Here is a 27,179-nt window from a genome sequence, read left to right on the forward strand (position 1 = left end):
GCGGACGAACAGTGCCGCGAAGTTCGTGCATAAGCACCATCATCATCCTCAACACGGTCCGTGAGAGGCAGGCTTCCCTGAACTCTGGCAGCTCGGTGATGCATTGCGGACTTGGCTCGCCTTCCGAAATGTAGGCCAAGCACCCGGAATTTTCACGGCAGCAGCAGTTCTCCTCCTCAGTTGGCATTAGCTCGCACCGATTGCACGTGCACCAGGTGGAGACGCCGTCCATGCGACATGGTCCAGGCTCTTCATCTGTTGACTGGTCCTCCCAACTGCCGTCCGAATCCCCATCGTTTTCGCGTGCTTGCCTTTCCAGTAGTTCTTCCTCGGTGTACTCGGGCTCGTACATATACGGCATTATTGTAGCCATTGTGTGGTAAAGAAAGTAAAATAATTTATAGCGGTGGTACTGGTATCTGTTCACACGGGCTACAATCAACGAAGGTAGCTGACCAGAGCACAGAAACGAGTCACAGAATACTCAAAGTAACACAGAGAGAGGAATCGATTCGAAAATCTGCTGCTGTGTGTTGTGAAACGGTGTGTTTATACTTATTGAGGAAAGAGGCGTCCTGCCATTTCCATGGCGACACTTCATTAGCTGAGGCGCAGCGATTGTTGACACGAAACGTGCTTTGGCGTTGGGAAATGGGCGGTACGCGTCTGCTGATGTCAGGGGCGGGGGATTTGATTTAGTGCCGCAAAAGCAGGTGAGCCAGGGCGATGGGGGGAAATGATAGGATTATTAGAAAATGGCGGCTGATTTCGAGTGCGTTAATGGACGAAAAGTCGGGTAAGGTCCATAGGAAAGTTTTCTACGATCTACCGAGTTATGCTTAAAAACACATGGCCGAACCGTAGGGACAATAAAAAAAAAGTCCCGGAACTATCCTTTAAGGACCTTTACACAAAGAAATGGCGAAAAAAAGACTGGGTCGATTTTGACAAAAATTGCACCGTTTTGTGCTTTACTGCAGCTGCGAACACAGCCTGCGTTAGAAGCACAACACGGTAGTTAAAGCGGGGAAAGGGTAACCTAAAATTGTTACATGAGAAGATAGACCAAGGGGATACTAAGTAACCCCTCCAGCACCCATTGTAAGATATTGTGTGCTGGGTCTAGAAAGTTAAGTGTAAGTAAAGTCAATTTCACTTCACTGCTCTTGGAAACAGTAGTTTATCCAAGAAAAGGTATGTAAACCTTGGGGAAATTTTAAAGACTTCCCTGTACCACTGCACTGAAGGTGCTGTGACACAATGTAAATGATGATGCCTGTGGAGTTTGTCAGACTCCACAACCAAAAGAAACCGTGTTCAAATCACATTAAAATACACGAGTGGAAAAAAGGGTCTCCCTCTCTCCAGGTTAAAAATTCAAGTCATGAAAATCCAGCAAAGTTGCTGGGTGTCTCTAAGGTAGAGAGGAATTGGCACATTTCTGAGAATTCTCCCTAACATGCTTCATAGCTTCTGTTAAAGTTTTCTTTGGTGGTGACATTGACCCAGTACCTACAAGCATTGAGTTCTCCAGATTAGACAACACGTGTATAAGACTGACAGGTTCTATACTATTAATCGATTGGCCTTGTGGAACTAGAGCTGCAAGTTCTGGTCCCATGTTGCCTGTCGGGATGTTGCCCTCTGAAGAGCTATCAATACAGCTTACAGACTCATTAGTTACAACCCTTGCATCTGTGGTTAAGATGGACTTGGTTTGGGATGTAGCTGGGCCCATAAATGGAACATGAGCATACATAGCCTCCATATTGTCTATTTTAGTATGGATAGAACTCAACATCATAGAATGTACCTTTACCTCTTCCCAAATATTATCGTAGAGTTATGCATGAACCCAAAACCATATTCAATGCAGACCTGCTGTTCCTGTTCCTGAGCCTCAGTCGTGGCGACAAGAGGGAGGACGTCTGGGGACTCCAGCTCTGCAATGGGAAGGTCAGCGGAAGCAATGGCCAAACTTCAACGGTTCTTCAGTGTTTCAGCTCCTCGCGTCTGACAGTAAATAGCAACACCGCGGTTCTCGGATACCATCCAGACTTTCCTCGCATCTGGGGTCCAGCATCTGTTGAGGTGGCTCGGGCTTCGTCAGTCCTGCATCAGGGAAGTCTGGAGGATCTTCATAGTTCTCGGAACCGACTTAAAAGCAACGCGCACAATCTGGTGTTCCTCTCCCTGGCACTTCGGTTCCAGCAGCCGTGGAAGTACAGCTAGCTTCGACGGGATGTTCAGATGGGCTTGCTTTGGAGTTGATTGGTCCCACCAACTCAAGGGGAGAAGTTGTCCTTGCAGGGCTTCTCTAGTCGAGGTGAATTCGAAGCTTCAACACATCAGCAGGGCTTCACCGGGCAAATCAACAGTCCAGGAGTTGCAGCAAGCGTCTCTTCGAGGTTCTTCTTCGGATTCCTTCGTCCAGTGGTCGACTCTGCCTTCCAAGCCAAAAAGCCTTGCCTTTGATGCAGGTTTCTCCCATTCATTCCAGCCTAGCTGTCAATCGCACAGCAGGGTGGCTGTCCTTGCCGGACAGCCAGCCGGCCAATCACCTTTGGGTGCATTCCTCTAACCAAGGGAATTAAGCACATGCAGTTTCAGGCACCTCCCTCAATTCCTGCCCCTGACGGACATACTGGAGCCAGAGGCAGGCTTCACTCATGCATCCTGCCAAAGACTAAACGAACAAAGGGACCAAACCTGGTTTGGCGCGCAGAGTAGATCTCAAGATGGACATTTCCAACAAGAAATGGTGAAAAATGACCTAGGCCATTTTGATGATAAGGAGTGTGTGTGGTGAAAGGTTCCCATTCACTAGGGAGAGAATCAGATACAAACCAGAAGTCCAGCCAAAAGTGCTTGCAAACTCAAAATGGGGAGAATTGCACTCAAGAAGGAAAATCACCTAACATGCTCTTTACTTCATAATCCCATAAAGAGTAAGTTCTCCAGCATGGGGTCTGGCATGGATTCACATGCTGATGAATATTCCCCATCAGGCCGGGAATCCTCGGTAAAGAAAAAATCAGTATCAGTTTTGTTTCTGATCTGTCTTTCTCAGTAGTAACCAATGACTGGTCTCTGAGTCATACTGTCCCCAGCCAATGACTGCCCTCTCCCTAAGCCCCGCCTCTGGCAGCCATCTCCAGATTTTTACCGCACGCTCAAGTGGTGGGAGTCCTTGTATTTAGCTCTCGAGCTTTTGCTGCGTTTTTCGCGCTTTTTCAAAGAGAATTTCTCATTTTTCGGTCAAATAGAGCCTCAAGCTCCACCATCTCTACATCCGATTAATGGGTATCCGTGTCGGATTTTTTTCTACGCACCTCAAGGGTGAAGATTGCGTGGAGTTAAACTTCTTGGAGGATTCCAGAAGTTTCTGCGGCTACCCGAACATGGCCCAGGAGAAAGGAAGCTCGACGCCCGGAAAGCTGTTCAGGGTTTGCCCTGGATGCCAGCTACAGAATGTGTTCAAGGAGGACGAGCACTCGAAATGTCTCTACTGCCTTCCTGAGGACAAAACGCACGTGGAGAAGGACTGTGCGTTTTGCAGGAACATGTCGGAACGGACAATCGGGGACCAACACCTTCGCCTCTCCAACTGGCTGGAAGGAAGGAGTCCGTCAGGTGAGAAGTCGTCGTCTGAGCGGTCTTCTAAGTCCTGTGAGGGCGCCCCAGCGACGGGGGCCCAACAGAAGGCAAAGCACTGCGAGTCTGCGGGCGCCGGGAGCGCCGAACGGTCGGGCTCTTCGGCTGCCAGGCAGGGCGCACCTTCCCCGGCACCATCAACCACGAGCCAACGCTCTGGTTCGGGGAAGAGGAAATCCGAGAACCCGGGTAAGCTTCTGGAGAGGCCCCGGTCGATCTCGAAGGATTCGGCCGAGGGGGAGCGAGGCGGTGACCATCCCCCTAAAGTGAAGGCCTCAAGCACGCCCAAGGCGGTGAAGGCCTTGATTCACCCAGCCAAGGCCTCTATCGAGGAAGTCGCGGCAGCCCTGGCGCAGCCTGTGGGAGGCTACACCAGTGGAGGCGACCTCGGGGGCCCAGAGTCTCCCTGCCTCCGTGGAGGGAAGCCTCTTTCAGACCATCGAAAAGACCCTGTGATGACCCCGGCGGAAAAAGAGGGGGGGGGACGTTGGCCATTGTGGACACGGTCACAGCATCTGAGGAGGAGCTGGTAGAAGTCTGAGGGCCTCGACAAGGGCGTCGAAGAGGCCCGTCCCCACGGGAGGGATCCCGACAAGGGTGACGACGAGAATGACCGCGGCACCGGCGAGGGTCCTAGTCACCCGTCGCTTCCGGAGCCGCAGGATAACTCGGCGGCCATTTTGTTGGCAATACAATCCCTATGTTCGGAGACAAGGACGAGATTGCCCTTACCACCGACTGAGGATCCGGAACCAGCCTTGACGGAGGAGCCAGAGCCGGGCCCGGCAGGAAGCCCCCCGAACAAGAGAAGACGGATCTATCCAGCCCCACCTTTTCAGCCCTGGCGGCCTGCTCAGCCTTTACCCACGTCCCCCGTCCCTGGGGATGACACGGGAACGGACACGTCCACGACGGTTACCGACGACGGTGACAACGGGACGGAGCTCCCATCGCCAGCCCGGGCCTCCCCATCTGACGAGATCAGATCTTTCCATGCAATGATCGCCAGGGCATCCAAGCTTTTTCAGCTCTGCCCCGAAGAGAAGGAAGATTTCCTTTACCAACGGCGCAAGGCCAAGAGGAAGGCAGTCCTCGCCGTGCCTCTGCTGGATGACATCTGGGACGAGGGTCTCACCCTTCTCAAGAACCTGCCTACGCAGCCTGCCAAGAGGGATCGGTACGAGAAGTACCGGGTCCCTGACGCGGCCCTTTTGTGCCTTAGGGCACAAGCGACCCCTGACTCGGTCGTCTCAGCGGAAGCCAAGAAGAAAGCAGGGGGGGGGGGGCATCGGCCTCAACATCAACTTCCCCGCCTGACGGCGAAGGAAAGAAGCCGGACGCAATGGGACGAGTTCTCGTTGGCGGCAACAACGATTAAGGCAGCCAACGCCCTTGCGATCGTGGCCCGCTACAACAGGGAGTTATGGTACAAGATTGCCCCCCTGTTGGACTTCCTACCGGATGACAAGCGGGCCGAGGCCCTGGAAATCTTGCAAGAAGGTGAAGTGGCGTCGGACCACGCCATTACGGTGGCAACGGACATTGCCGACACTGGTTTCCGCCAGCTAGGCAACGGCGTTTGCCTTAGAAGACGAGGGTGGCTCAAGGCGACGGATTTCCACCAGGACGTACAAGCCAAGGTGTTGGACATGCCGTTCGACGGGAACAACCTGTTTGGGAAAACAGTGGATGAGTCCCTCCAAGCCATCAAGGCGCACACAGAGACAGCTAAGGCCCTAGGCTTCTCTGGCAACAAAGGCCGTCCTTTCGGAGCACCGGAGGCAAGCAGGTTGCCTCCAAGGGATTTGGCGGTGGCTCCTCTATGTACCGCCAAGCGGCCCGCTCCTCGTCACAGGAAGTCTATAGAGGACGAGGCAAGTCTGGTGGGCCCCGCCGTCGTCGCCAAGGAGGCCAAGGCAGCAAGGCATCCGCCAAGCAAGATTGAACCGACAGCGGTGTCGGGCCCCCACCGAAGCCCGGTGGGAGACCAGCTGGCAAAGTTCGTCAGCGTGTGAGAGTCCATCTCCACCGACCGTTGGGTGCTGGACGCCCTGGCCCAGGGGCACGCCCTCGAATTTCTAAAAAAATGCACCCGCATTCCACCCGTGGCCAGGAAGGAAAATCACGTCCCTCAACTGCTATTGGAGGTAAGGGCGATGCTCAAAAAAGGTGCCATCGAGCTCGTCCTGAAGAGGCTCAGGGGCTCCAGAGTATACTCAAGGTACTTCCTCATGAAAAAGAAGACGGGAGGATGGCGCCCCATCCTGGACCTGCGACGGCGGAACAAGTACATCAAGGCACAGAAGTTCCGGATGGTCGCCCTCCAGCACGTTTCTCAGGTTCGTGGTACAAGGTCGGCACTACCAGTTCAAGGCTTTACCGTTCGGATTGAAGTCGGCTCACAGGGTGTTCACCAAGTGCCTCGCACCGGTGGCGGCTCTACCACGTCTACCTCTACCTGGACGACTGGCTCATCCGAGCAAGGACAAGGGAGCTCGCCGTAGACCACACAACGAAGACTGTCCAACTGCTCACGGACCTGGGATTCTCCATCAACTTTCCCAAATCCCACCTGGTCCCGTCGCAGTTCGCACTGTTTCTGGGAGCCAAGCTGGACACAGTGGGGCGTCTGGTCTCGCAGTCGGAGGAAAGGACGAAGGCCATCCTGGGCAAGGTGCAGCGTCTGCTGGCCACAGACTTGGCCAGGGTGAGGTCCATCAAGTCCCTCCTCGGGATGATGTCCTCCTGCATATATCTCGTGCGCCTGTGCAGGCTTCGGATGCGCCCTCTGCGAGAGTTCCTCGACTCCCGCTGGATCCAAGCGATGGGCAGCTTCGAGGACAGGATCCCGCTCAGCGAGACCGTCCGACGAGCAATCCAGTAGTGGGGCACCCGCGTTCATCTGACGGCGGGCACATACTTTCAGACCCCATCCCACCAGATAACTGACGACGGATGCCTCCCTGGAAGGGTGGGGAGCGCACACCAGAGAACTTCACGCGAGAAGCCTTTGGCTCCCGGAGGAGAAGACGCTCCACATCAATATCCTGGAGCTCTGTGCAGTGTTCTGGGCCCTCCGGTCCTTTCTCCCGTCCCTCAAGGGCAAGGTGGTGAGAATCTTCACCGACAATACCACCACAATGTTCTACATCCGGAAGCAGGGAGGAACCAGATCCCCAGCCCTCTCCAAGGAAGCCCAGGATCTGTGGTTTCTGGTGCCCTTTCATCTGGCAGGGATAAAGAACACCATCGCCGACTCACTCAGCATGGAGCTGCGCTCGTGCCACGAGTGGGAACTACGTCAGGATCAAGTGGATCGACTCTTCCGACGATGGGGAAAACTGCAGATCGACCTGTTCGGCGACAAACTCCAAGTGCCAGAGGTTCGCCAGCAGGTTTCCCCAGCCGAGGAGCATGGGCGATGCTTTCTCGTTCCCCTGGGACGGCCTGTTCCTATATGCATTCCCTCCGTTGCCGTTGCTGCTGCGACTCGTCAACCAGCTCAAGAGGTTCCGGTGCAGCCGAGGCTGATCTGGTTCCCGGACCTTCTGGACTTGTCAGCGTCCCCACCAGTCAAGCTGCCGACGGATGCAGATCTTCTCTCCAGAGAAGAAGGCGCCGTACTTCATCACGAAACGGAGTCGCTGAACTTGCAGGCCTGGCTCCTGCAGCACTAGAGTTTGGAGGGGTACGATATCCCGGCTGACTGCAGAGCGGTCCTTGCAAAAGCCAGGGCGTCCTCCACTCTCAAGTGCTACGGACATATGTGGAAGAGTTTCTCTGTCTGGTGCCTTGCACAGAAGATTAACCCTCTACGGATTACGGCCCCTCAAGTGCTGCCGTACCTACTGTCGCTGGCCAAGGCTGGACTGGCTCACGCCTCCATCAAGATACATCTGGCTGCGATCTCCCGATACACCAGAACCACAGGACGGGCGTCCTTGTGGTCCCATCGCCTGGTGAAGGAATTTATGAAGGGACTGTTCCGATCGTTTCCGCTGGTGAAGGCCCCTGCCCCGGCGTGGGAACTCAAAGTGGTGCTGACCAGGCTCATGGGGGCGCCATTCGAGCCCCTGCATTCGTCACCGTTGAAGTTCCTGTCGTGGAAGACTGCGTTTCTTGTGGACATAACCTCCGCACGGCGAGTGGGAGAGATCCAGGCCCTATCCTGCAAGCCTCCATAATTGACTTTTCACAACACAAGGGTGGTGCTGAGGACGCACCCCTCTTTTATGCCCAAGGGGCCGTCAGACTTCCACCTCAACGAGCCCTTGGTGTTACCTGTTTTCTTCCTGTCGCCTTCGTCACCGGCCGAGAGGACTTTGCACTCGCTGGATGTGGCTAGAGCGCTGAAGTTCAACGTGGACCGCACAAAGAGTTTTCGGAAGCCATCACAGCTTTGTGTGAACTTTGGACCTGTGAACCAAGGGAAGGCTCTCTCGAAGGCTTCCATTTCCAGATGGCTCTCGGGCTGCATCACGCACTGTCATCGGTTGGCAAACCGACCGTTGCCTGGCCGTCCGAGTCCATTCGACCAGAGCTATCGCTGCTACCACGGCGTTCTTGTCTGGTGTGCCCCTGCTGGACATCTGCAGGGCTGCTACGTGGAGGTCGACGCACACCTTTGCGAGATTCTACTGCGTCGACCGGGATTCCAGGGAGGAGTCCAGGCTCGGCCAAGCGGTGCTGCGCAACCTGTTCGCCTAAGGTGAGCCTGTTGTGGAGGTAAGAACTGCTTAATGTTGAGTTTTGATGTAATGCTTAATGTTGAGCCTTTTTTCCACCTCCCGTTGGTTGTGCATGTGTACTGCTATGTATTCTTATATTCATGAGCATGTGAATCCATGGCAGACCCCACGCTGGAGAAGGAACAAGTTACTTACCTGTAACTGTTGTTCTCCAGCATGGGTCTGGCATGGATTTACATGCGAACCCTCCCTCCTACCCCTCTACGGCTCTTCACTTGGTCATACTGCCACTTTGCGTGCTACCGAATCTGAAGATGGCTGCCAGAGGCGGGGCTTAGGGAGAGGGCAGTCATTGGCTGGGGGCAGTATGACCTAGAGACCAGTAATTGGTTACTACTGAGAAAGACAGATCAGAAACGAAACTGATACTGATTTTTTCTTTACCAAGGATTCCCGGCCTGTCAACGGGGAATATTCATGAGCATGTGAATCCATGCCAGACCCATGCTGGAGAACAACAGTTACAGGTAAGTAACTTGTTCCTACCATGATATGACATGATAGTTTATTTAAATAGTGCCTATACACAATGTGTTTCAAAGCACTTCATGGCAAGGGAGGGAACAAGGGAAAATACAATGACCTTCTTTACAGGCCATGAACAGTAAGGATGTGAAATAAACTATCTTACTTGGCCTGACGACATTTCAGATAGTGCAAGAGCTAAGACAGAGAAGGAAGGAAGGAAGGAAGGGAGGGGAAGGGGGGGGGGGGTGGGAAGGAAGGGAGGGGAAGGGGGGGGGGTGGGAAGGAAATGGAGACCGACAGGTGACTACTGTACTAGGCCTGATGACATTTCTGGTAGAGCCAGAGAAAAACAAGGTGAGGTGGAGGGGAGGAACAAAACCAGCCACTATCGTACTAGGTCTGACGACATTTCAGATAGTGCTGGAGGTGGGATCAAGTGGGGGGGGGGGGGGAGAAGTAAGTGGAGGGGGGGGGGAGACAGACGAGGTTACTATCATACTAGGTCCAGGGGCAATTCTGATAGAGTAAGTGCATAGAAGAAAGTAAGGGGAGGAGATGGGGAAAGGGATTAGAGGAGGAGAGAACAGAGAGTAAGCAGTCAGAATGGCGAAGCAAGAGGGGAGAACGAATACAATTGCAGAAGTCAGTAGTAACACAATGTTGCAAGCCAGGATACAAGATGAAGATGGGAACAGCATGATTCAGGGCCACCATGAGTACACGATGCAAAGGAAGTTCAGCATGAGAGTTGAGAAAGGGTGACGCACCGTGAATCAATGTAGTCCATAAAAGTCAAATCCAGCATCGGCCACAAGACGGTGATGGTGAAACAGATGCACAGACTCCTGCAGAAGTATGCTAGGGGGGGGGGGTGCGAGCAGGGTAGAAGAATGTACTCTAAAATGGCCATGCCACAAGATATTTGCATGTCTTTTGGCAATGCTGTACTGTATCCTTCTTCCTGCACTATAGGGTCTGGAATTGCCATACATGGAAAGCCCTTTCCCGGGTAAAGCCACTTCTTTCCTGGGCAAAGTGGCAGTCTGTGTGGCTGATGTTGGGCCTGGTTCTGTCTGGATCAAGTCGACATCCGGGCCACATTTTATTTTTGCTGGACAAAATGTGTAGCCAGTTGCTGTCCATGACTGGGCAAACCCTGCCAGTTTGAATGGTGCCTATGTTTATCATTAATGGACCTAGTGGTGACTCAAGTCCAAATCCTGGATAAAAGGACACCTCCTGCAGCCAATCTTCAGATTATTGTTGGAGCCAAAACCCCTACAAAGAAGTGCAGCCCACTGAAGATGCGAGGACGATGGTTGCAGCCAACCAACATTACCTCCGGCCAAGACTTTGAAGCCCTGCTCCTCGGTCTGGATCCCAAGAATGCCCTTGTTGGTGCTTCGACCACTAGACTAGTGGGTACAATCTTTCCGGACCCCTACTCGGGGATCCATGCCTGTCGAGCCTTTGGAATTGTCCCTGGACTACCTTGTATACTGAGCAGCTTTCTCCTGGTCCAGCCATCGCCCTTCCGAGTGCATCCTTGGAACTTTGTGGATCTTCAAGTTATGGAACAAGATGCCTTCTCCTGCCGTTTTAGCATCCCACACAGAAGCGTGTGCACAGCATGCTCTTTTGTTCACCATCCAAAGATCTCCTGTTGCCTGACCGTTGTGGCTCCCACCAAATCCAGTTGTCTGTGTCATGAAGATCTCTTAAGGTCACCTGTTCCGTGGTGGTCTGCATTCCGTCATGCCAACGGTGTCCAGCTATCAAGTCTTCACGGCAGTCTCACTGGTGCCTGAACCATGTACTACCTGGACCCATCCAGACTCTGTGACCTCTGCACCCATGGCCACTAGACCTCCCTCGACCGGACACACCACAGACATAAGTGGGCACAGGGAATCCAGGAACCCCTGAAGAGGTCAGTCGAAAAAAGGGAGTGGGTGTTAAGTTTGCATACCTATTCCTGTCCCCCCTCCTCTGCCATAGGGTTGCATGGGTGTAAAGTCATCCCCCTATCTTTCAGTTGCCTGAATAAGATCTGTGGTGGTCTGCTCAATGATTCCCCCAACCAAGCATTCCCTTTAGTGGTGAGAGAAACCTTTCTGGACTTATCTTTGGAACACTCGCCTGCAGCCTGTGGTTTTTGGGGTAGCTATTGTTGCACACAAATGGAATTATTGGAGTGCCCTGTGTGTTTCTCATTGTATCCCTAAATAACTCTCGTACTGTCCTGAGTCTAAGCCTCACTGCTCTGCTACACTATCTTGACTGGGTTTGGCCAGATGTCTGTGTCTTTCCTGTTCACCATAGTAGGCTGGCTTCTCAGAGTGCACTGCCACAAATTTGATTGCTGGGTCTGGTATATTTGGTCTCTGCCAGAGATCTCATGGTTACGAAGACCACACGATGTTGGAGGTTGTCACAGATGAATGGACATCTCAGGGGGGTCTGCACCAGGCTGTGCATCATTCAGGCAACAGGAGACATCCCCGCTTTGGATGGTGGGTGACGGCTACAGGCCCAGAACTCTTACCTCCGGGAAGAGGATTGTGGTGATACAGGGCTAGAAACTAAGTAGGCCCACCAGTTCCAGGTCGTTGAAGGACTCTTTCGAGGCTCCGCCTCCGAAGAAGTCGTCAGCGCCCAGGCTGTCGAGGGACACGCTCGGGGCTCCGCCCTCGAGGCCTGTGTCGATGCTGTCGGCGCCACGTTCGGCGTTGACGCCGATTCCCTCGACGCCTTTCGAGGCTATTTAGACGGGGGCACCCCAGGGCACGGTGGAACCCCCTAGAAAGGCTCTGGCCAAGGTCAAGCATGGCTTTGTTCCCCATTCTGTGCCCTCTTTCCGCCATCTTGAGTACATTTCGGTGGTGGATGAGGGCTCTGATGATGGCATGGTTCCTGATATGGTGCCAGATGAGATTCTCTCGGGCCATAGCCAGATTGAGGACCCGCGTCAGTCCCTGCATGACGCCAGTGGTCTGGACACCTCTCCGGAGGTGGAGTTTTGTAGGCCTGAGCCTGGCACTCATGCCGACTCCTCGTACCAGCGCCTTATGTCTAGTGTCACCGAGTACTTGGGGTGGTTTGTTCTGCTCCCCCATGTGATTTTCTTCAGGATGACCTTACGGATATCCTCGTCCAAGGTCCACCAACTGACCCGGTACTGCTGTTCCATATAGCTCTACAGAGGAGGGTGGCAGTGACTTGGACTGCTCCGGAGCGTCTCCCGGCAGTGGGCAAGTCTATGCCGTGAAAATATCGCCCAGCCAGTAGCGACCCCTGCTACTTGACCAAGCACCCCACTCCGGAGAGTTTGGTGGTGCAGGCGGCTACGGCCCCAGCAAAGCAGGCATCGTATCCTACCATCCCTCCTGATAGGGACGACAAGCGTTTTGATGGTTGGGCGAAGAAAGTGTTTTCTTCAGGGGGTATGGCTCTTCAGGCGGCCAACTCTGTATGTGCCTTGTCGCATTTCACGCACACTCTGGGGAACTGTTTCCTTAGCGGCTGACCATATTCCCGAAGGGGACGAACGGGATGGTTTTCTTGCTATGGTGCAGGATGGCAAGGATGCCATGTGTGAGGCCGTTCAGTCGGGTTTGGACATGGCAGATTGCGTCAGCCGGTCCCTGGCGGCGAGCACCGTAATATGCAGGTTTGCGTGGTTGCAGAAGTCAGGGTTTGCTCCTGATGTGCAGGCGCGGCTCCTCAACATGCCCTTTGACGGTGAACATCTTTTTGGCAGCAAGGCTGACGAGAGCCTTGAGGTTGCAGACCTCCAAAGCTGCAGCAAAGTCCAGGCCGCTCGGGCAGTTGCCTCTTTGCCCTCAGGCAACGCAGCAGCCGCTTCAGCTCAGTCATGAGGCCATGTCCCATGGTTCGCCGGTTGGGGGAAGGCTGGCGCAGCATCTTGTAGAGTGGCGTGCCTTTACTTCAGATGTGTGGGTTCTGGAGATCATAGCCCACGGCTACTGGCTTCCTTTCCAGCAGAGGCCTCACGACAATCCACCAGGGAATCTCTCTTTGAAGAGTCCGGATCCGCTCCTTGCGCAGGAAATTCAATCCCTGCTGGAGAAAGGTGCCATAGAACTGGTGCCTGTAGCGGAGAGGAACAAGGGATGGTATTCCCCTTATTTTTTGATTTCCAAGAAAGACGGGGGATTGAGACCAAACCGCGCAAGTCCATGATGGAACAAACTCCTCAGGAAGGACAAGTTCAAGATGGTTACTCCCTCTCAAGTCCTCCAGGCCCTTCAACTTCAGGACTGGTTGGTGTCTCTCGACCTCAAGGACGCTTACTTTCATGTGCTGATACATCCAAAGCACAAGAAGTACCTGAGGTTCGCGGTTGGCGACTCGCACTTTCAGTTTCGGGTCTTGCCGTTCGGATTGACCTCCGCCCCGAGGGTTTTCACCAAGCTCATGGTAGTGTTGGCAGCGCAACTCGGGAAAGGGGGATTCACGTCTACCCCTACCTGGACGATTGGTTGATCAGGGACCGCTCTCCCAAGCAAGTCCTGGATCATCTGTCCGTCACCTGCCATTCCCTCCACAAGCTGGGCTTCTCCCTCAACTTAAAGAAGTCCCATTTGACGCCAACTCGGAGGCTCCAGTACATCGGAGCAGTGCTCGACACATCTCTGGGGCAGTGTTTTCCTCCCCAGGTGAAAGCTCATCACATTCAGCAGATGGTGCACAAGTTTCAGCTTGCCCAGAGTCTCCCAGCGTTCGAGTTCTTGAGATTGCTCGGCCTCATGGCATCCTGCATTCTTCTGGTGCCAGAGGCCAGGTTGCGGATGAGATCTTTGCAATGGGCACTCAAGCTCCAGTGGTCTCAGTCCTCCGGCAGGATGTCAGACCCTGTTCAGGTGCCGTCCTCGGTCACCCAGGACCTTCTGTGGTGGGCCGTCGAAGGCAATCTGATGAAGGGGGCTCCTTTTTGGCTACCCTGGCCAGAGGTGACGATTGTGACGGATGCATCCCTCATGGGATGGGGAGCTCATGCCGATGAGTTGACAGTCAGCGGTCGTTGGTCTCCGTCGGAGTCCAGACTCCATATCAATCTGTTGGAGCTGAGGTTCGTCAGGCTTGCCCTGAAGGCTTTTCTGCCGACTGTGCGAGGAAAGAATGTCCTGATCCTGAGGGACAACACAGTGGCCATGCACTACCTCAACAAAAAGGGGCGGCAGGGTCACGTCCTCTGTGCAGGGAGGGGATTCCGCTCTGGTTCTGGGCAATCCAGCAGGAAGTTTCGATTCCGGCAGTTCATCTGGCCGGAGACAACGAGACGGCGGACGCTCTGAGCAGGCAGAGCGCAAATTCTCACGAGTGGGAGTTGTCTCAGGAGATTCTCCTGGAGATCTTCGCCCTTTGGGGGACCCCTCAAGTGGATCTCTTCGCCTCCAGTGTCAACCGGAAGTGCGAAAGGTTCTGCTCGCGGGAATTTCCTCCAAGAGGAGCCTTAGGAGAAGCGTTCGTGGTGGAGTGGTCATTCCCACTGCTGTACGCGTTTCCTCCAGTCCCCGTCATCCCGCAAGTGCTGCAGAGGTTACGAAGGTTCGGTTCCTGGATGATCCTCATTGCTCCGGCGTGGGCCCGGAGGACGTGGTACCCGGACCTTCTCGACTTGTCCATCTGCCCTCCACGTTGTCTTCCCTTCCGAGACGATCTGTTCTCACGGGAGGGGGGGGGTCAGGTTCTCCATCCAGAGGTCAGATCCCTCAACCTTCACGCTTGGTCTCTGAAAGGTTGAGGTATATGGATTTGGGCCCTCCCTCGACGTGATGGTGGTGTTGCTTTCGGCCAGAAGGCCCGCAACAAAGTCCCTGTACCGTTGCCGTTGGCGTAAGTTCTACGACTGGTGCAGGGTTAAGAATGTGGATCCTTTTGCATGTGACATTCCTGTGGTTCTGTCTTTTTTGCTTTCTTTATCCCACAGGGGCTTGCAAGTGGGTACCGTTAAAGGTTACCTGTCTGCGCTGTCCATATGTAAGCGCTCGTCTGAAGAGTGTTCTTATTTTAAAATTCCTTTAATTTCTCAGTTTCTAAAAGGGTTCACTAATGTATTCCATCCGTCACCTTTCCAGGTGCCCGGTTGGGATTTGAACCTTGTCCTCAGGTTTCTGATGGGTTCTCCGTTTGAGCCTTTGCATTCATGCCCTTTGAGATTGTTAACTCTTAAAACTGTATTTTTGGTTGCGGTCACTTCCGCTCGCAGAGTGAGTGAGTTACAGGCACTTTCAGTTAAGCTACCCGTCACTGTATTTCATAAGGACAGGAGTTCGTACTTCCTTTCTTCCGAAGGTGTTGTCGGAATTTCATTTAGGCCACAAGGTTGTTCTTCCCGCATTTTATCCTCCTCCACATCCTAGTCAGGAAGAGGAGAGGCTCCATAGGCCCGGTCCTAGGAGAGCTTTAAGCTTTTATATTTCACACATGTCCCGGATCAGAGTGGACGATCAACTCTTCATTGGTTACGCTGGAAAGCTTTTGGGACAAGCTGTGACTAAGCAGACTTTGTCTCGCTGGATTATTCTGGCTATTTGAGTGTTACCGCTTGGCAGGTAAGGACCCACCGGTCGGCTTGCGGGCCCATTCTACCAGGGGTATGGCTGCCTCTACTGCCCTACAGAGGGGTGTTCCTATTCCTAACATCTGTGATGCAGCCACCTGGGCTTCGGTCCATCCGTACGTACGTCACTACTCCCTCGATTCCATCCTGGGGCAGGATCTGGCCTTTGGCAAGGCGGTCCTTTGCTCCGCAATTTGATTGGGCTTTCTAAATTTCTGTATTCTAAATTCTTTTCCCACCTCCTTACATTGGTACTGCTTTGGGAGTCTGTCATAGATATGGAATACGTCGGAGGACCCAATCCCTTTGAAGAACAAGTTACTCTTACCTGGTAACGTTCTTTTGATGGGATGGTCCGACGACGTATTCCATATCGCTCCCTCCCTGCCTTCCCCGCTACAGAATTTCTTATGCGATTGCAGCTTACGTTTCCGCAAGGCTTTGTGTGGTCAGACTGGCAGAAGACTGGTGCCACACGTTCTGGGGGAAAAAACTACAACTTTGGCTATGGGCGTCGTGCATCCTACTTATAACATCCAGTGATGTCGGCCATCGGAGGAGGTCCTTGAGGGCGGCGGATCAACGTCATCGACGCAGGACGCTGAAAGATTTTCCAAAGCAGCACAGCTGTGGTGATTACTGTCATAGTTATGGAATACGTCGTCGGACCATCCCATCGAAAGAACGTTACCAGGTAAGAGAGTAACTTGTTCTTCTTTGTTACATTGGTTCATGCATTCCAACCATCTCGCGAAAGTAGGGTGGTGGCTTTCCCCCACAACCTGGCCACTAGGTATCTAGCGATCGCTGAGGCCATGCCCAACAGCTTCTTTTCAGTAAGAGTGCCCCCTTCAATCAGGGCTAGGAGCCGTAATTCCGGTGTATACATCCGCGTTGGGGTTAACATCTCAGTCCGTGCTTCCTCTATATTCCCCCAGAAGGTTTTAATGCTCGGGCAACTCCAGCTTACATGATGGAAGTCCACCCTTTCCGTGCCACATCTTTTACATGTTTGAGCTCTCAGGGAAGAATTTACTTAGCGTGAGTGGGGAGTAGTAGACTTGATGAATGTATTTGTAGTGGAGCAACCTGTACCGGGAGTTCAGGGAAATGTATTGGGTTTGATTGCAGATAAACTTCCACTTTTCCTCACTCAGTGGCTTCCCGAACGATGCCTCCCACGTGGCCTTGTACGTGCGCTTCTGTACCACTCTCCCGCTCCTAACAATTTTATAGATGGTGGATACCAGTTTCCTGTTGGATGGGGGGGTTCGTTATGTAGCACTGTGCCAGGTGGGGGGATGGGGCTCGTGGAAAATCAGGCCATTTGGCCCTAATTGTGCACTGCAATCTGTGATAGTGGAGTAGAGACACTGCATCAGTCTCGCCTCTAGAGCTTAGTTCGTCCCACTGTATAAACAGACTGTCCTGCACTAGATCCCCCCCCCCAGAGTATATACTCCCAGCAATTGAAACCATTCTCTAAAGGACCTTTCGTGTGCAAGTGGGATTCCTATGATATTGTATACTGGTAATTCAGGTAAAGTGGGGAGTGGCTTGTAGTATTTGGTGTAGTCTCTCCCAGGCCTTGCATGTGATCTCGATGGGTTGGATCTCGCACTTCGGGGCTGTCTCAGTCGCCCCATATCATACCCAGTAGAGCATCAAGGTGGTTAATGGCCTTGGCCAGCAAGGCATGTGGGGACTCGGGACTGGGAGGGTTCCATCCAGATATGTATTGTGCCTGGGCAGCTAGATAATAAACGTATACATCAGGGTACTCCAGGCCGCCCGTCGCATATGGTCGAGCAAGGGTGTTGTATGCTATCCAGTGTTTACCCGCCCACACCAATCTCGTCATCAATCTCCTAATGTGGGTCCAATAGCTAGTAGGGGGCCATATTAGGACATTATTATTTACATACAGAAGTTTAGGGAGTGTTACCATTTTTGCCTGTGCAATGCGGGCGGCATGGGCGATTGGGAGCCGTATCCATGCTTCTATTTTTTGTTCTAGATTCTCTAACGGCGCGATATAGTGATCTGTATGGACGTCATCGCGAACGGTGGATATCATAATGCACAGATAGCGGATTCCATGTGGGCACCAGCGAAAATCATCGGCCACATCTGCCCTTTCTACCACCGGAGTCAGTGGAAGGACCTCAGATTTCTCCTAGTTAATCCTGAGCCCGGATAGTTCCCCAAATGTGGTCACTTCTTACATCAGCGGCGATAGGTTATGGCAGGGAATGTTTAACATAGAGGACAAGGACGTCCGCGTACAGGGATATGGTGGAAAGGTGTGAATTTATGCGGATCCCCCGCTGTGCGTGAAACTCTCGACTATGGCAAGCTAAGGGTTCCATTGCAAGGGCAATTGGAACCGTGGAGAAAGGGCATCCCTGTCGAGTGCTGCGCGTGGTGTATATATACGCGGTGGTGTAGCTGTTTGTGTTTACAGCCGCTCTTGGGGCAGTGTATAGAAGTTTCGCCAGCATAGGGTCTGGCATGGATTAACATGCTCATGAATATTCCCTGTTGTCAGGCTGAGAATCCTCTGTAAAAGACAAAATCAGTTTCAGTTTAGTTTCTGAACTGTCTTTCTCCTAATAACCAATCACTGGTCTCTGGGTCATACTGCTGCCAACCAATGACTGCCCTCTACCTAAGCCCCTCCTCTGACAGCCATCTTCAGATTTTTACCGCATGTTCAAGTGTTGGGAGTCCTCGTGCTTAGCTCTCGAGCTTTTACTGCGTATTGCGTTTTTCAAAAGAGTTTACTCTTATTTTTCGGTCAACTTGAGCCTCTAGCTCCACCGTTTCATCTTACGATTAACAGGGACCCGTTTTGGAAATCTGTACGCCCCATAAGGGGAATTTTCATCTAATTTCACTTCTTGGAGGATTCCAGAAGATCTTGGAGGCCTACCCCTCGTGGTCATGGCCGAAGGCTGTTTAGGATCTGCCCAGGATGTGGACTACAGAATGTCTTCAAGGAGGATGGGCACTCCCGGTGCCTCTACTGCCTGCACGCAGATAAATCGCATGTCGAGGAGGCCTGTGCGTTCTGCAAGGACATATCCTCCCAGACCATGAAGGACCGTCACAAGTAACTTGCTGACTGGCTGGAGATGAAGAGCCCGGCAGCAGGTGACCCCCGGCAATGTACCTCTCCCAAGAGGAAATCAGAGCAGTCTTCTAAGACCTTTGAGGGTGCTCCGGCGACGGGGGCCCAACATAAGGCAAAGCACTGCAAGTCCGCGGGCACCGGGAGCGCCGTTGGTATGGGTTCCTCGGCTTCCAGGCCGGACGCAGCATCACTGACGCAGTCAACCACGCGCCAATGCTCCGGCTCGATGAACAGGAAGTTGGACAACCCGGGTAAGCTTCTGGAGAAGGCCCAGTCGGTTCTGACGGAGAAAGCCAAGGGGGAGCGAGGCGGTGGCCCTCCCCCGACGGTGAAGGCCTTAGAAGCGCCTAACGTCGTAAAGGCCCAGTTTCACCAGGTTAAGGCGTCGATTGAGGGAGTGGCAGCGTCCCTGGTGAAGACCGCGGAGGCGGAATAGTCTTTGACACCCATCGATAAGACACCCGTGAAGCCCCTGGGTGAGAAGAAAGTGGGGGGAAACGATAGTCCTACCGGACTCAGATATCTCCTCCGAGGACAAGCTTTCAAGCCTCAAGTCAGTTATTGACAAGCAGTTCGCTAAGGTCAGAGCCTATGGGAAGGACCCCGACGAGGCAGACGTGGAGAGCGACAAGGGTGCAGCGAGGAACGGCAGATCGACGAGGAGCCGGAGGACACTACGCCGCTGCCTCGACCGATGGACAGGTCGGAGGACATCTTGCTAGCCTTGCACATGCTGTGCACAGAAATAAGGACAAGGATGCCTTTGCCTCCGGCGGATGATCCAGCGGCGCCTGGACCGTCGGGGAGCCCTCATCCTAGCGAAGGTGGGTCCATCCACCCCCGCCCTTCCATCCTTCACCGCCATCCCCTCCACTGAGGGACGAGACAGCGACGACAGGGACAGACTGCGGCAATGACGGAACTGATCGCCCGTCGCCCCCACCCCGGGCTCCCCCCCCCTCGCCCCCTGACGAAATTGCCTCCTTTCACGCCATGATCGCTAGGGCCTCAGAGCTTTTTCAGCTATGCCCTGAAGAGCAGATGGAGGGCTTCCTTTACCAGCGACGAGAGACCAAAAGGAAGACTGTGCTCTCGGTCCCGCTGTTGGACGACCTCTGGGACGAAGGGTTAGCCCTCATGAAGAACCCAGCCTCGGCCCCGGCGAAGAGAGAACGGTACGGGAAGTAGTACCGGGTTCTAGACTCTGCACCTACGTGCCTCAGGGCTTGGCCGTCCCCGGACTGGGTGGTCTCCGCGGCGGCCAAGAAAAAAATCTGCTGGGGCAACAGCATCGACCTCCACTTCCCCGCCGGACAGCGAGGAGAAGCTGGATGCCATGGGACGTCGGGTCATCTCGTCGGCGACGATGACCATTAAGGCGGCCAACACTCTTGCGATCGTGGCTCGCTACTATGGGGAGCTGTGGTTTAAAATCGCACCCCTCCTGGACTTCCTCCCAGACGACAAGAGAGCGTAAACCCTTGAGATCTTGCAAGAAAGGGAGGTGGCGTCGGTTCACAGTGGCCACAGACACCACCATCACCGGGTTCTGCCAGATAGGCAACCGCGTTTGCCTTCGCCGGCAGGGCTGGCTCTGGGCCACAGATTTCCGTCAGGACGTACAGACGAGGGTACTGGACATGCCTTTCGACGAGAACAACTTGTTCGGCAAGACAGTTGAGTCACTGCAGGCCATCAAGGCAGACACTGAGACGGCCTGTGCCTTTGGCACGCTCCATCAACGACGGCTGCCCTTTCGGCCCCTACAAAGGCTGCAACAAGGCTGCAACATCGTCGTCGCCAAGGTGGTAAGGCCTCAACGAAGCAGGACTGAACTGCCGTGACGTCGGGCCCCCACCTGAGCACCCCGGTGGGAGGCCAGCTGGCAAACTTATCTGCGTGTGGGAGTCCATCTCCACCGACAGTTGGGTGCTGGATGCCCTGGCCCACGGACACGCTCTGGAGTTCCAAGTGAAGTGTCCCTGTTTTCCACCGATGGCCAGGAAAGAACCACATTCTGCAGCTCCTGCTGGAGGTGCAAGCAATGCTAAAGAAGGGCGGAATAGAACTCGTCCCAAAGAGGCTCCGGAGTTTACTCGCGGTACTTCCTCGTCGGAAAGATCTTTGCCGCCTCAACAAATGTATAAAATCCCAGAAGTTCTGGAGGGTCATCCTCCAGCACGTGCTGGGACAGCTGGAGGAAAGGGACTTCCTGTCTGCGCTGGACTTGGAAGATGCCTACTTCCACATCCCCATTCACAGGGGACATCGAAAGTTTGTGCTTCATGGTCCAAGGGCAGCACTACCAATTCAAGGCCCTTCCCTTAGGGTTGAAGTTGGCCGCACGGGTCTTCACCAAGTGCCTCGCGCCGTTGGCGGCGCGGCTGTGCCTGCAGGGGATCCACATGTACCCCTACCTGGATGAGTGGCTCATCAGAGCGAGGTCAAAGGGACTCGCCGTCGAACACACATCGAGGACCGTCTGCCTGCTCACAGACCTAGGGTTCTCGATCAACTATGCAAAGTCCTGCTTGGAGCCATCTCAGGACGCTCAGTTCCTGGGAGACACTCAACACGGTGCGTGCCTAGCCACACTATCGGAGGACAGGATAAAGGCTATCCTGGGCAAGGTAATACGGCTGTTGACCATGAAGGTTGCCAGGGTAAGGTCCATCAAGTCCCTGCTCGGCATGATGTTGTCATGCATCTACCTCGTCCAGCTGGGCATGCAGGTTGCGGATGCAGCCGCTGCAGGAGTTCCTCAATGCCCGTTGGAGGCAAGCGGCGGGAAGCTTCAAGGAGAAGATCGCCCTCAATGAGACATTCCGTCGAGCGATTCGGTGGTGGGGTCTCCACGCGCATCTCACGGCGGGCACAGACTTCCAAACCCCAGCGCATCAAGAGACGGTGGCGACGAATGGGGCGCACATACCGGAAATCTCCACACAAGAGGCTTGTGGCTCCCAGAGGAGAGAACGTTACACATCAACGTTCTGGAGCTCCGAGCCGTGTTTTGGGCCCTCAAGTCATTCCTTCCGTCCCTCAAGGTCAAGGTGGTGTGGTTCTTCACCGACAACACCACCATGATGTTCTACATTCGGAAGCAGGGGGGCCCCAGAACTACAGCTCTCTCCAGAGAAGCGCAGGACCTGTGGCACTGGGCCGTCGCCCAGAGGATGTTCATGGTACCCTTTCATCTGGCAGGAGTGAAGAACACGATCGCCGACTCACTCAGCAGGGGCTGCGCTCTTGCCACGAGTGGGAACTTCAGCAGGATCAGGTGGACCTACTGTTTCAACGATGGGACAAACCCCAGATCGATCTGTTTGTGACGAACACCAAGTGCCGGAGGTTCGCCAGCAGGTTTCCCCAGGCAGGGAGGATGGGGGATGCATTCTCATTCCCCTGGGACGGCCTGTTTCTCTATGCGTTCCCACCGTTACCATTGCTCCTACAACTCATCAGTCCACTCAGACGGTCCCGGTGCAGGATGATCCCCGTCGCACCGCCGTGGCCGAGGCAGATATGGTACCCGGACCTTCTGGACATGTCAGCGTCCCCTCCAGTCAAGCTTCCGGCGGACGCAGATCTTCTCGACCGGGAAGGAGGTGCAATTCTGCACCACGACCTGTCGTCGCTGAACCTGCAGACCTGGCTCCTGCAGCGCTAGAGTTTGGAGGGTACGAGATCCCGACCGACTGCAAGGAGATACTTGCCAAGGCCAGGGCTTATTCGACTCTTAAGTGCTACGGACATAAATGGAAGAGGTTTACAGTCTGGTGCCATGCACCGAAGATAAACCTTCTACGGATTACAGCCCCTCAAGTGCTGCTGTACTTGCTGTCGCTGGCCAAGGCGGGGCTGGCGCACACCTCTATCAAGATGCATCTGGCGGCGATCTCCTGCTACACCAGAACTCTGGGGCGATCGTTGCTGTGGTCGCATCGCCTGGTTAAGGAGTTCATGAAAGGACTTTTCGGTGCGTTCCCGCCGGTGAAGGCTCCGGCCCCGGCGTGGGAACTCGGTGTGGTGCTGATTAGGCTCATGGGTCCCCCGTTCGAGCCTCTACTTTCGGCACCTCTGAAATTCCTGTCGGGGAACACAGCGTTCCTGGTGCCCATCACCTCCTCACGACGAGTGGGAGAGATCCAGGCCCTCTCTCTGTACTTGACTTTCCACGCAACTAGCGTCATGCTGAGGACGTACCCCTCCTTCATGCCCAAGGTGCCGTTGGACATCCATCTCAACGAGCCCTTGGTGTTACCTGTTTTCTTCCCGTCGCCTTCGTCGCCGGCTTAGAGGACTTTGCACTCGCTGGATGTGGCTAGAGCGCTGAAGTTCTACATGGACCGCACATAGAGTTTTCGGAAGACGTCACAGCTGTTTGTGAACTTTGGCCCTGTGAACCAGGGGAAGGCCCTCTCCAAGGTCTCCATTTCCAGATGGCTCTCTGGCTGCATCATGTACTGTCACCGGTTGGCAAACCGACCGTTGCCTGGCCGTCCGAAAGCCCATTCGATCAGAGGGATCGCTGCAACTACTGCGTTCCTGTCGGGTGTGCCCCTGCTGGACATCTGCAGGGCTGCTACGTGGAGGTTGACGCACACCTTCACGAAGTTCTGTGTCGACCGGGATTCCAGGGAGGAATCCAGAGTCGGCCAAGCACTGCTGCGCAACCTGTTCGCTTGAAGGTGAGCCTGGTGAGGAGGTAAGAGATGCTTAATGTTGAGTTGTTGAAATGCTTAATGTTGAGCCTTGCCACCTCCTGTGGTTGTGCATGTGTATACTGCTATATATTCTTGTATTCATGAGCATGTGAATCCATGCCAGACCCCATGCTGGAGAAGGAACAAGTTACTTACCTTTAACTGTTGTTCTCCAGCATCTGTCTGGCATGGATTCACATGCGAACCCTCCCGCCTGCCCCTCTGCGGCTCTTTTCTTGGTCCTACTGCCGTTTTACATGCTACCAAATCTGAAGATGGCTGCAAGAGGAGGGGCTTAGGTAGAGGGCAGTCATTGGCTGGGGGCAGTATGACCCAGAGACCAGTGATTGTTATTAGAAGGAGGACAGGTCAGAAGCGAAACGGAAACTGATTTTATTTTCTTTTACCGAGGATTCCCAGCCTGACGGGGAATATTCATGAGCATGTGACTCCATGCCAGACCCATGCTGGAGAACAACAGTTACAGGTAAGAACTTGTTCCTTAACCCATTTGATGTATGTCAGACCTAGACCAGAACGCCGGAGCACTTCAAAAAGGAATTGGTGTGATCTATAAATGCAAATACTATCCTTGTAATTGAAGTCACTTCAGGGTGTAGGAGAAGTGTATTGTGCATACCCAAAGATTATTCACCAGCTTTATTGATTCTGTAAAGTATTTCCAAAAGGTTACTTGACTTGTAACGAAGACTTCCTTTTTAAAGAATGCTTATTTAAAACTGATGTAAAATAATTGTTTAACTAAAACCTTGAGTAGAAGTGTTACTTGGCTACTTGTATTGATGGATTTCATCTGTACAGCTCTACAGCTCACATTTACCCCTCTTGAGATAGACCTGGCTGCTCAGTCACACTACCAACGTGTCTAGTATAGACCTATGCCAAAAGGTGGTTCACCTAATACCAAGCAGATTCGTCTTGTGTAGTCTGTGTTATTGCACTAATTCTTACCTAACGCTGCCTATGCCCCCTCTTTGATGCAAGGATGCTCACTCGGAGAGACAAGGACTTAGAAAGGAAAGCAATGTTTGCATTAGATGGGTATGTCCAAGTAGTAACTTTATTGTGCATTCTCAGCTAAGGGGTTCTTCTCTGCTTCCAGTAGTAAGGATGCAGACATCTGTCAAATGTGGAAGAATTGGCACCAGGGATAAAAAGGAGTTCTGACCGTCCCGCTTAACTTTTTTATGACTCCCTTCCAACACTAGTATAGCCCTCCTGCACTTACTCCTACCAATCTCTGGTATAGCCCATTTCTATCTTTGGGGATCTTGACATAAACCTACAAGAATTTCTGTTTGCACCTCTGTCTGCATTGGCCAAGAAGTTACACATTTTTGTCCACCTGCAAATAATCCTGACATTTTGGAATTGCTATCAAAGTTAACACTTGTATTTAATGTTTTCAGATCCATTTTAATCCCAGCCAGTCTGGACTGTCCTTAGAAGGGGATGACATTGACCGGTTTGACCGCGCTCTCCAGCACATTTCCTACCTCAATTCTCGTCAGTTCCCGACACCTGGTATAAGAAGGCTGAAGATGACTACCTCTGTCAAGTACGTGCAGTCACTAGGGTGGAGAGAAGTGTTGAGGGCTCTGCTTTGGTGTGGCGGGAATAGACTCTTCTGTGCAGTGTGTGAAAGCTGTCTTGTTGTTTTTAACGCTAGTGCCTTTTTCCATTCTCTGCTCTAGATGTTTCAATGAGGAGACCTGTATGACTATTCCAGATGTGGACGGCTATGTTATGGTCTTGCAGCCAGAGGAGCCTAAAATCAGCTTAAGTGGCATTGACCATTTTGCCCGTGCGGCCTCAGAATTTGAAACTCCAGAGGGGGTAGCTCTGTTTCCAGAGCTTCACATTATCAGCACCATCACCCGGGAGGTCGAGCCTGATGGAGAGGGTGAAGAGGACCCCACAGGTAAGAGGCAGTATTCATGGCCACTTAATTCAAGAGAATATTTCTTAGATACTGGTTCATCACTGTACTTGGACTACTCTATTCATAGCTTCTGAGAAGTTGAGTGGAGAGGTGGTTGTGCCGTAAGTGATTTGAGAGTTAACTATAGTTACATCTTCTCCAGCATGGAGTCTGGCATGGATTAACATGCTCATGAATATTCCTCGTCAAGCTGGGAATCCTCGGTAAAACAATAGATAATTTTCAGTTTCATTTCTGAACGGTGTTTCTCCTAACAACCAATCGCTGACCTCTGGGTCATACTGCCCCTAGCCAATGACGGCCCTCTACCTAATTTTTACTGCATGTTCAAGTGTTAGGTGTACTCGTGCTTAGCTCTCAAGCTTCTTTATGCGTTTTCACTTGTAGAAGAGTTCTACTCTATTTTTCGGTCAATCGAGCGCATGTGCTCCATCTATCAACCTTCTGTTAATGGGCATTCGTTTTTCAGTCTTTTCAGCGCCCCTCAAGGGCAAATTTCATCGAGTTTCTTCGTGGAGGCTCCCAGAAGATTCTTCAAGGCCTAAGCCGCGTGGCTCATGGTGGACGAAAAGAAGGAATCCCCCTCTTTTCAAGCTCCGTACCGACTGCGGAATGTTTATATGGACGATAAACATTCCCAATGCGTTTACTGCCTGTACCCGACGCACAAGGAGAACGATTGTGCGTTTTGCTGCAAGCTCTCGACTCGCTCGATGAATGATCAACATACACAGTTGAAGGAATGGCTAGAGGTCAAGGCCTTGGCACTGGGTGTGTCCCAGGAGCATGTCCTGTATCCTATGATTCACTCGTGAAACCGGGATCTGTTCAGAACTACAATATTTCTCGTACAACCAGCATTGTTGTATTAACTTTAACTTGTAACCAGAAACCTAAGAACTACAATACTTCTCATTCTAATTGATTGCGTCCTCCAACCTATTCCACATCTTTGACATGTAATGTCCACAGCTGTGCACTTCGTAAACTTTTTCGGCAGAGGGCGTCCTGCGTCGATGGCCTCTGGTCCATGTCCCTCGAAGGCCTCCGTCAAGGGTGACGTCACCGGATGTTATAAATAGGACGCCCGTAGCCTCAGTTCCATTTGTTCTGCGAACGTGTTGCTACGTGTTACTCAGCGCGCCTCATGTGTTCATCATTACAATGTCTTTCTCTTTGACCCTTCCGACTCTGCGGTCTGGCTTCAAGACCTGCCAGGACTGCAAGTCCAAGAGGTCGCTCACCGACCCGCACCGCATTTGTTTGTGGTGCCTGGGCGAGTCGCACAACACTGACTGCTGCTCGAAATGTCAGTCGCAGACTGCCAAGGCCTTGCGGGAGCGGAAGGAGAAGCTTCAGGCAGGTAGGGGCTCTAAGCCAGGTATGTCCCGAAAGTCCAAGGGGGTTTCCACCGACGACTCGAGGGGTGACTCTCTGCGTCGGAAGGAGTCCCGGGGATCTCGATTCCAGAGTAGTTCCTGTGATTCTTCTTCCTTGTCCCTGCAAGCTAATAAGCGCCGTCACCGCCACGTGTTGTAAACACTTTTTAACTGTGTATCCAAGAGATCTTGCACCATCAGAAGGCTTGCACCCTCCACAGTCTTGAGGGTGGTACTTAGTGGTACACCTACATATCAAATGTACAACTGTCCGTCTGTCTGTTATTATGCTAGCAATTGATATATGTATCATCACCAAAATTCAGAGATTAAACTAAAATTATCCTGAATCTCAAAAGTGTGGGTCTCCCATCCTGATTTTTTGTTTGAATATACGTTCACACTCCTGGGCATATCAGGACCTAGCCAGGCGCCCTGTATTATTACCTGTACCTTCCCAACAGCTCCAGTACATCGGGGCTGTGTTAGACACGTCCTTGGAAGTGTTTGCCTCCCAAGGTAAGGGCTCATCGCATTGTGCA

At 52.9% G+C, this 27,179-nt stretch overlaps 1 protein-coding gene across 4 annotated transcripts in view; it reads left to right on the forward strand.

Moving 5' to 3' along the window:
- CLSTN1 (calsyntenin 1) overlaps positions 1 to 27,179 on the forward strand; it is an 842,090-nt gene that overhangs the window by 757,774 nt on the left and 57,137 nt on the right. For all 4 annotated transcript variants that reach the window (XM_069610016.1, XM_069610015.1, XM_069610017.1 and 1 more), the window contains 2 exons: positions 24,726 to 24,874; positions 25,011 to 25,237. In XM_069610016.1, the coding sequence (XP_069466117.1) occupies positions 24,726 to 24,874; positions 25,011 to 25,237 (376 nt within the window). The remainder of the gene's footprint in view (positions 1 to 24,725; positions 24,875 to 25,010; positions 25,238 to 27,179) is intronic.

The sequence above is a fragment of the Ambystoma mexicanum genome, chromosome 8 (genome assembly GCF_040938575.1).
Source record: "Ambystoma mexicanum isolate Mex_15411 chromosome 8, UKY_AmexF1_1, whole genome shotgun sequence".
Classification (NCBI taxonomy): Eukaryota; Metazoa; Chordata; class Amphibia; order Caudata; family Ambystomatidae; genus Ambystoma; species Ambystoma mexicanum.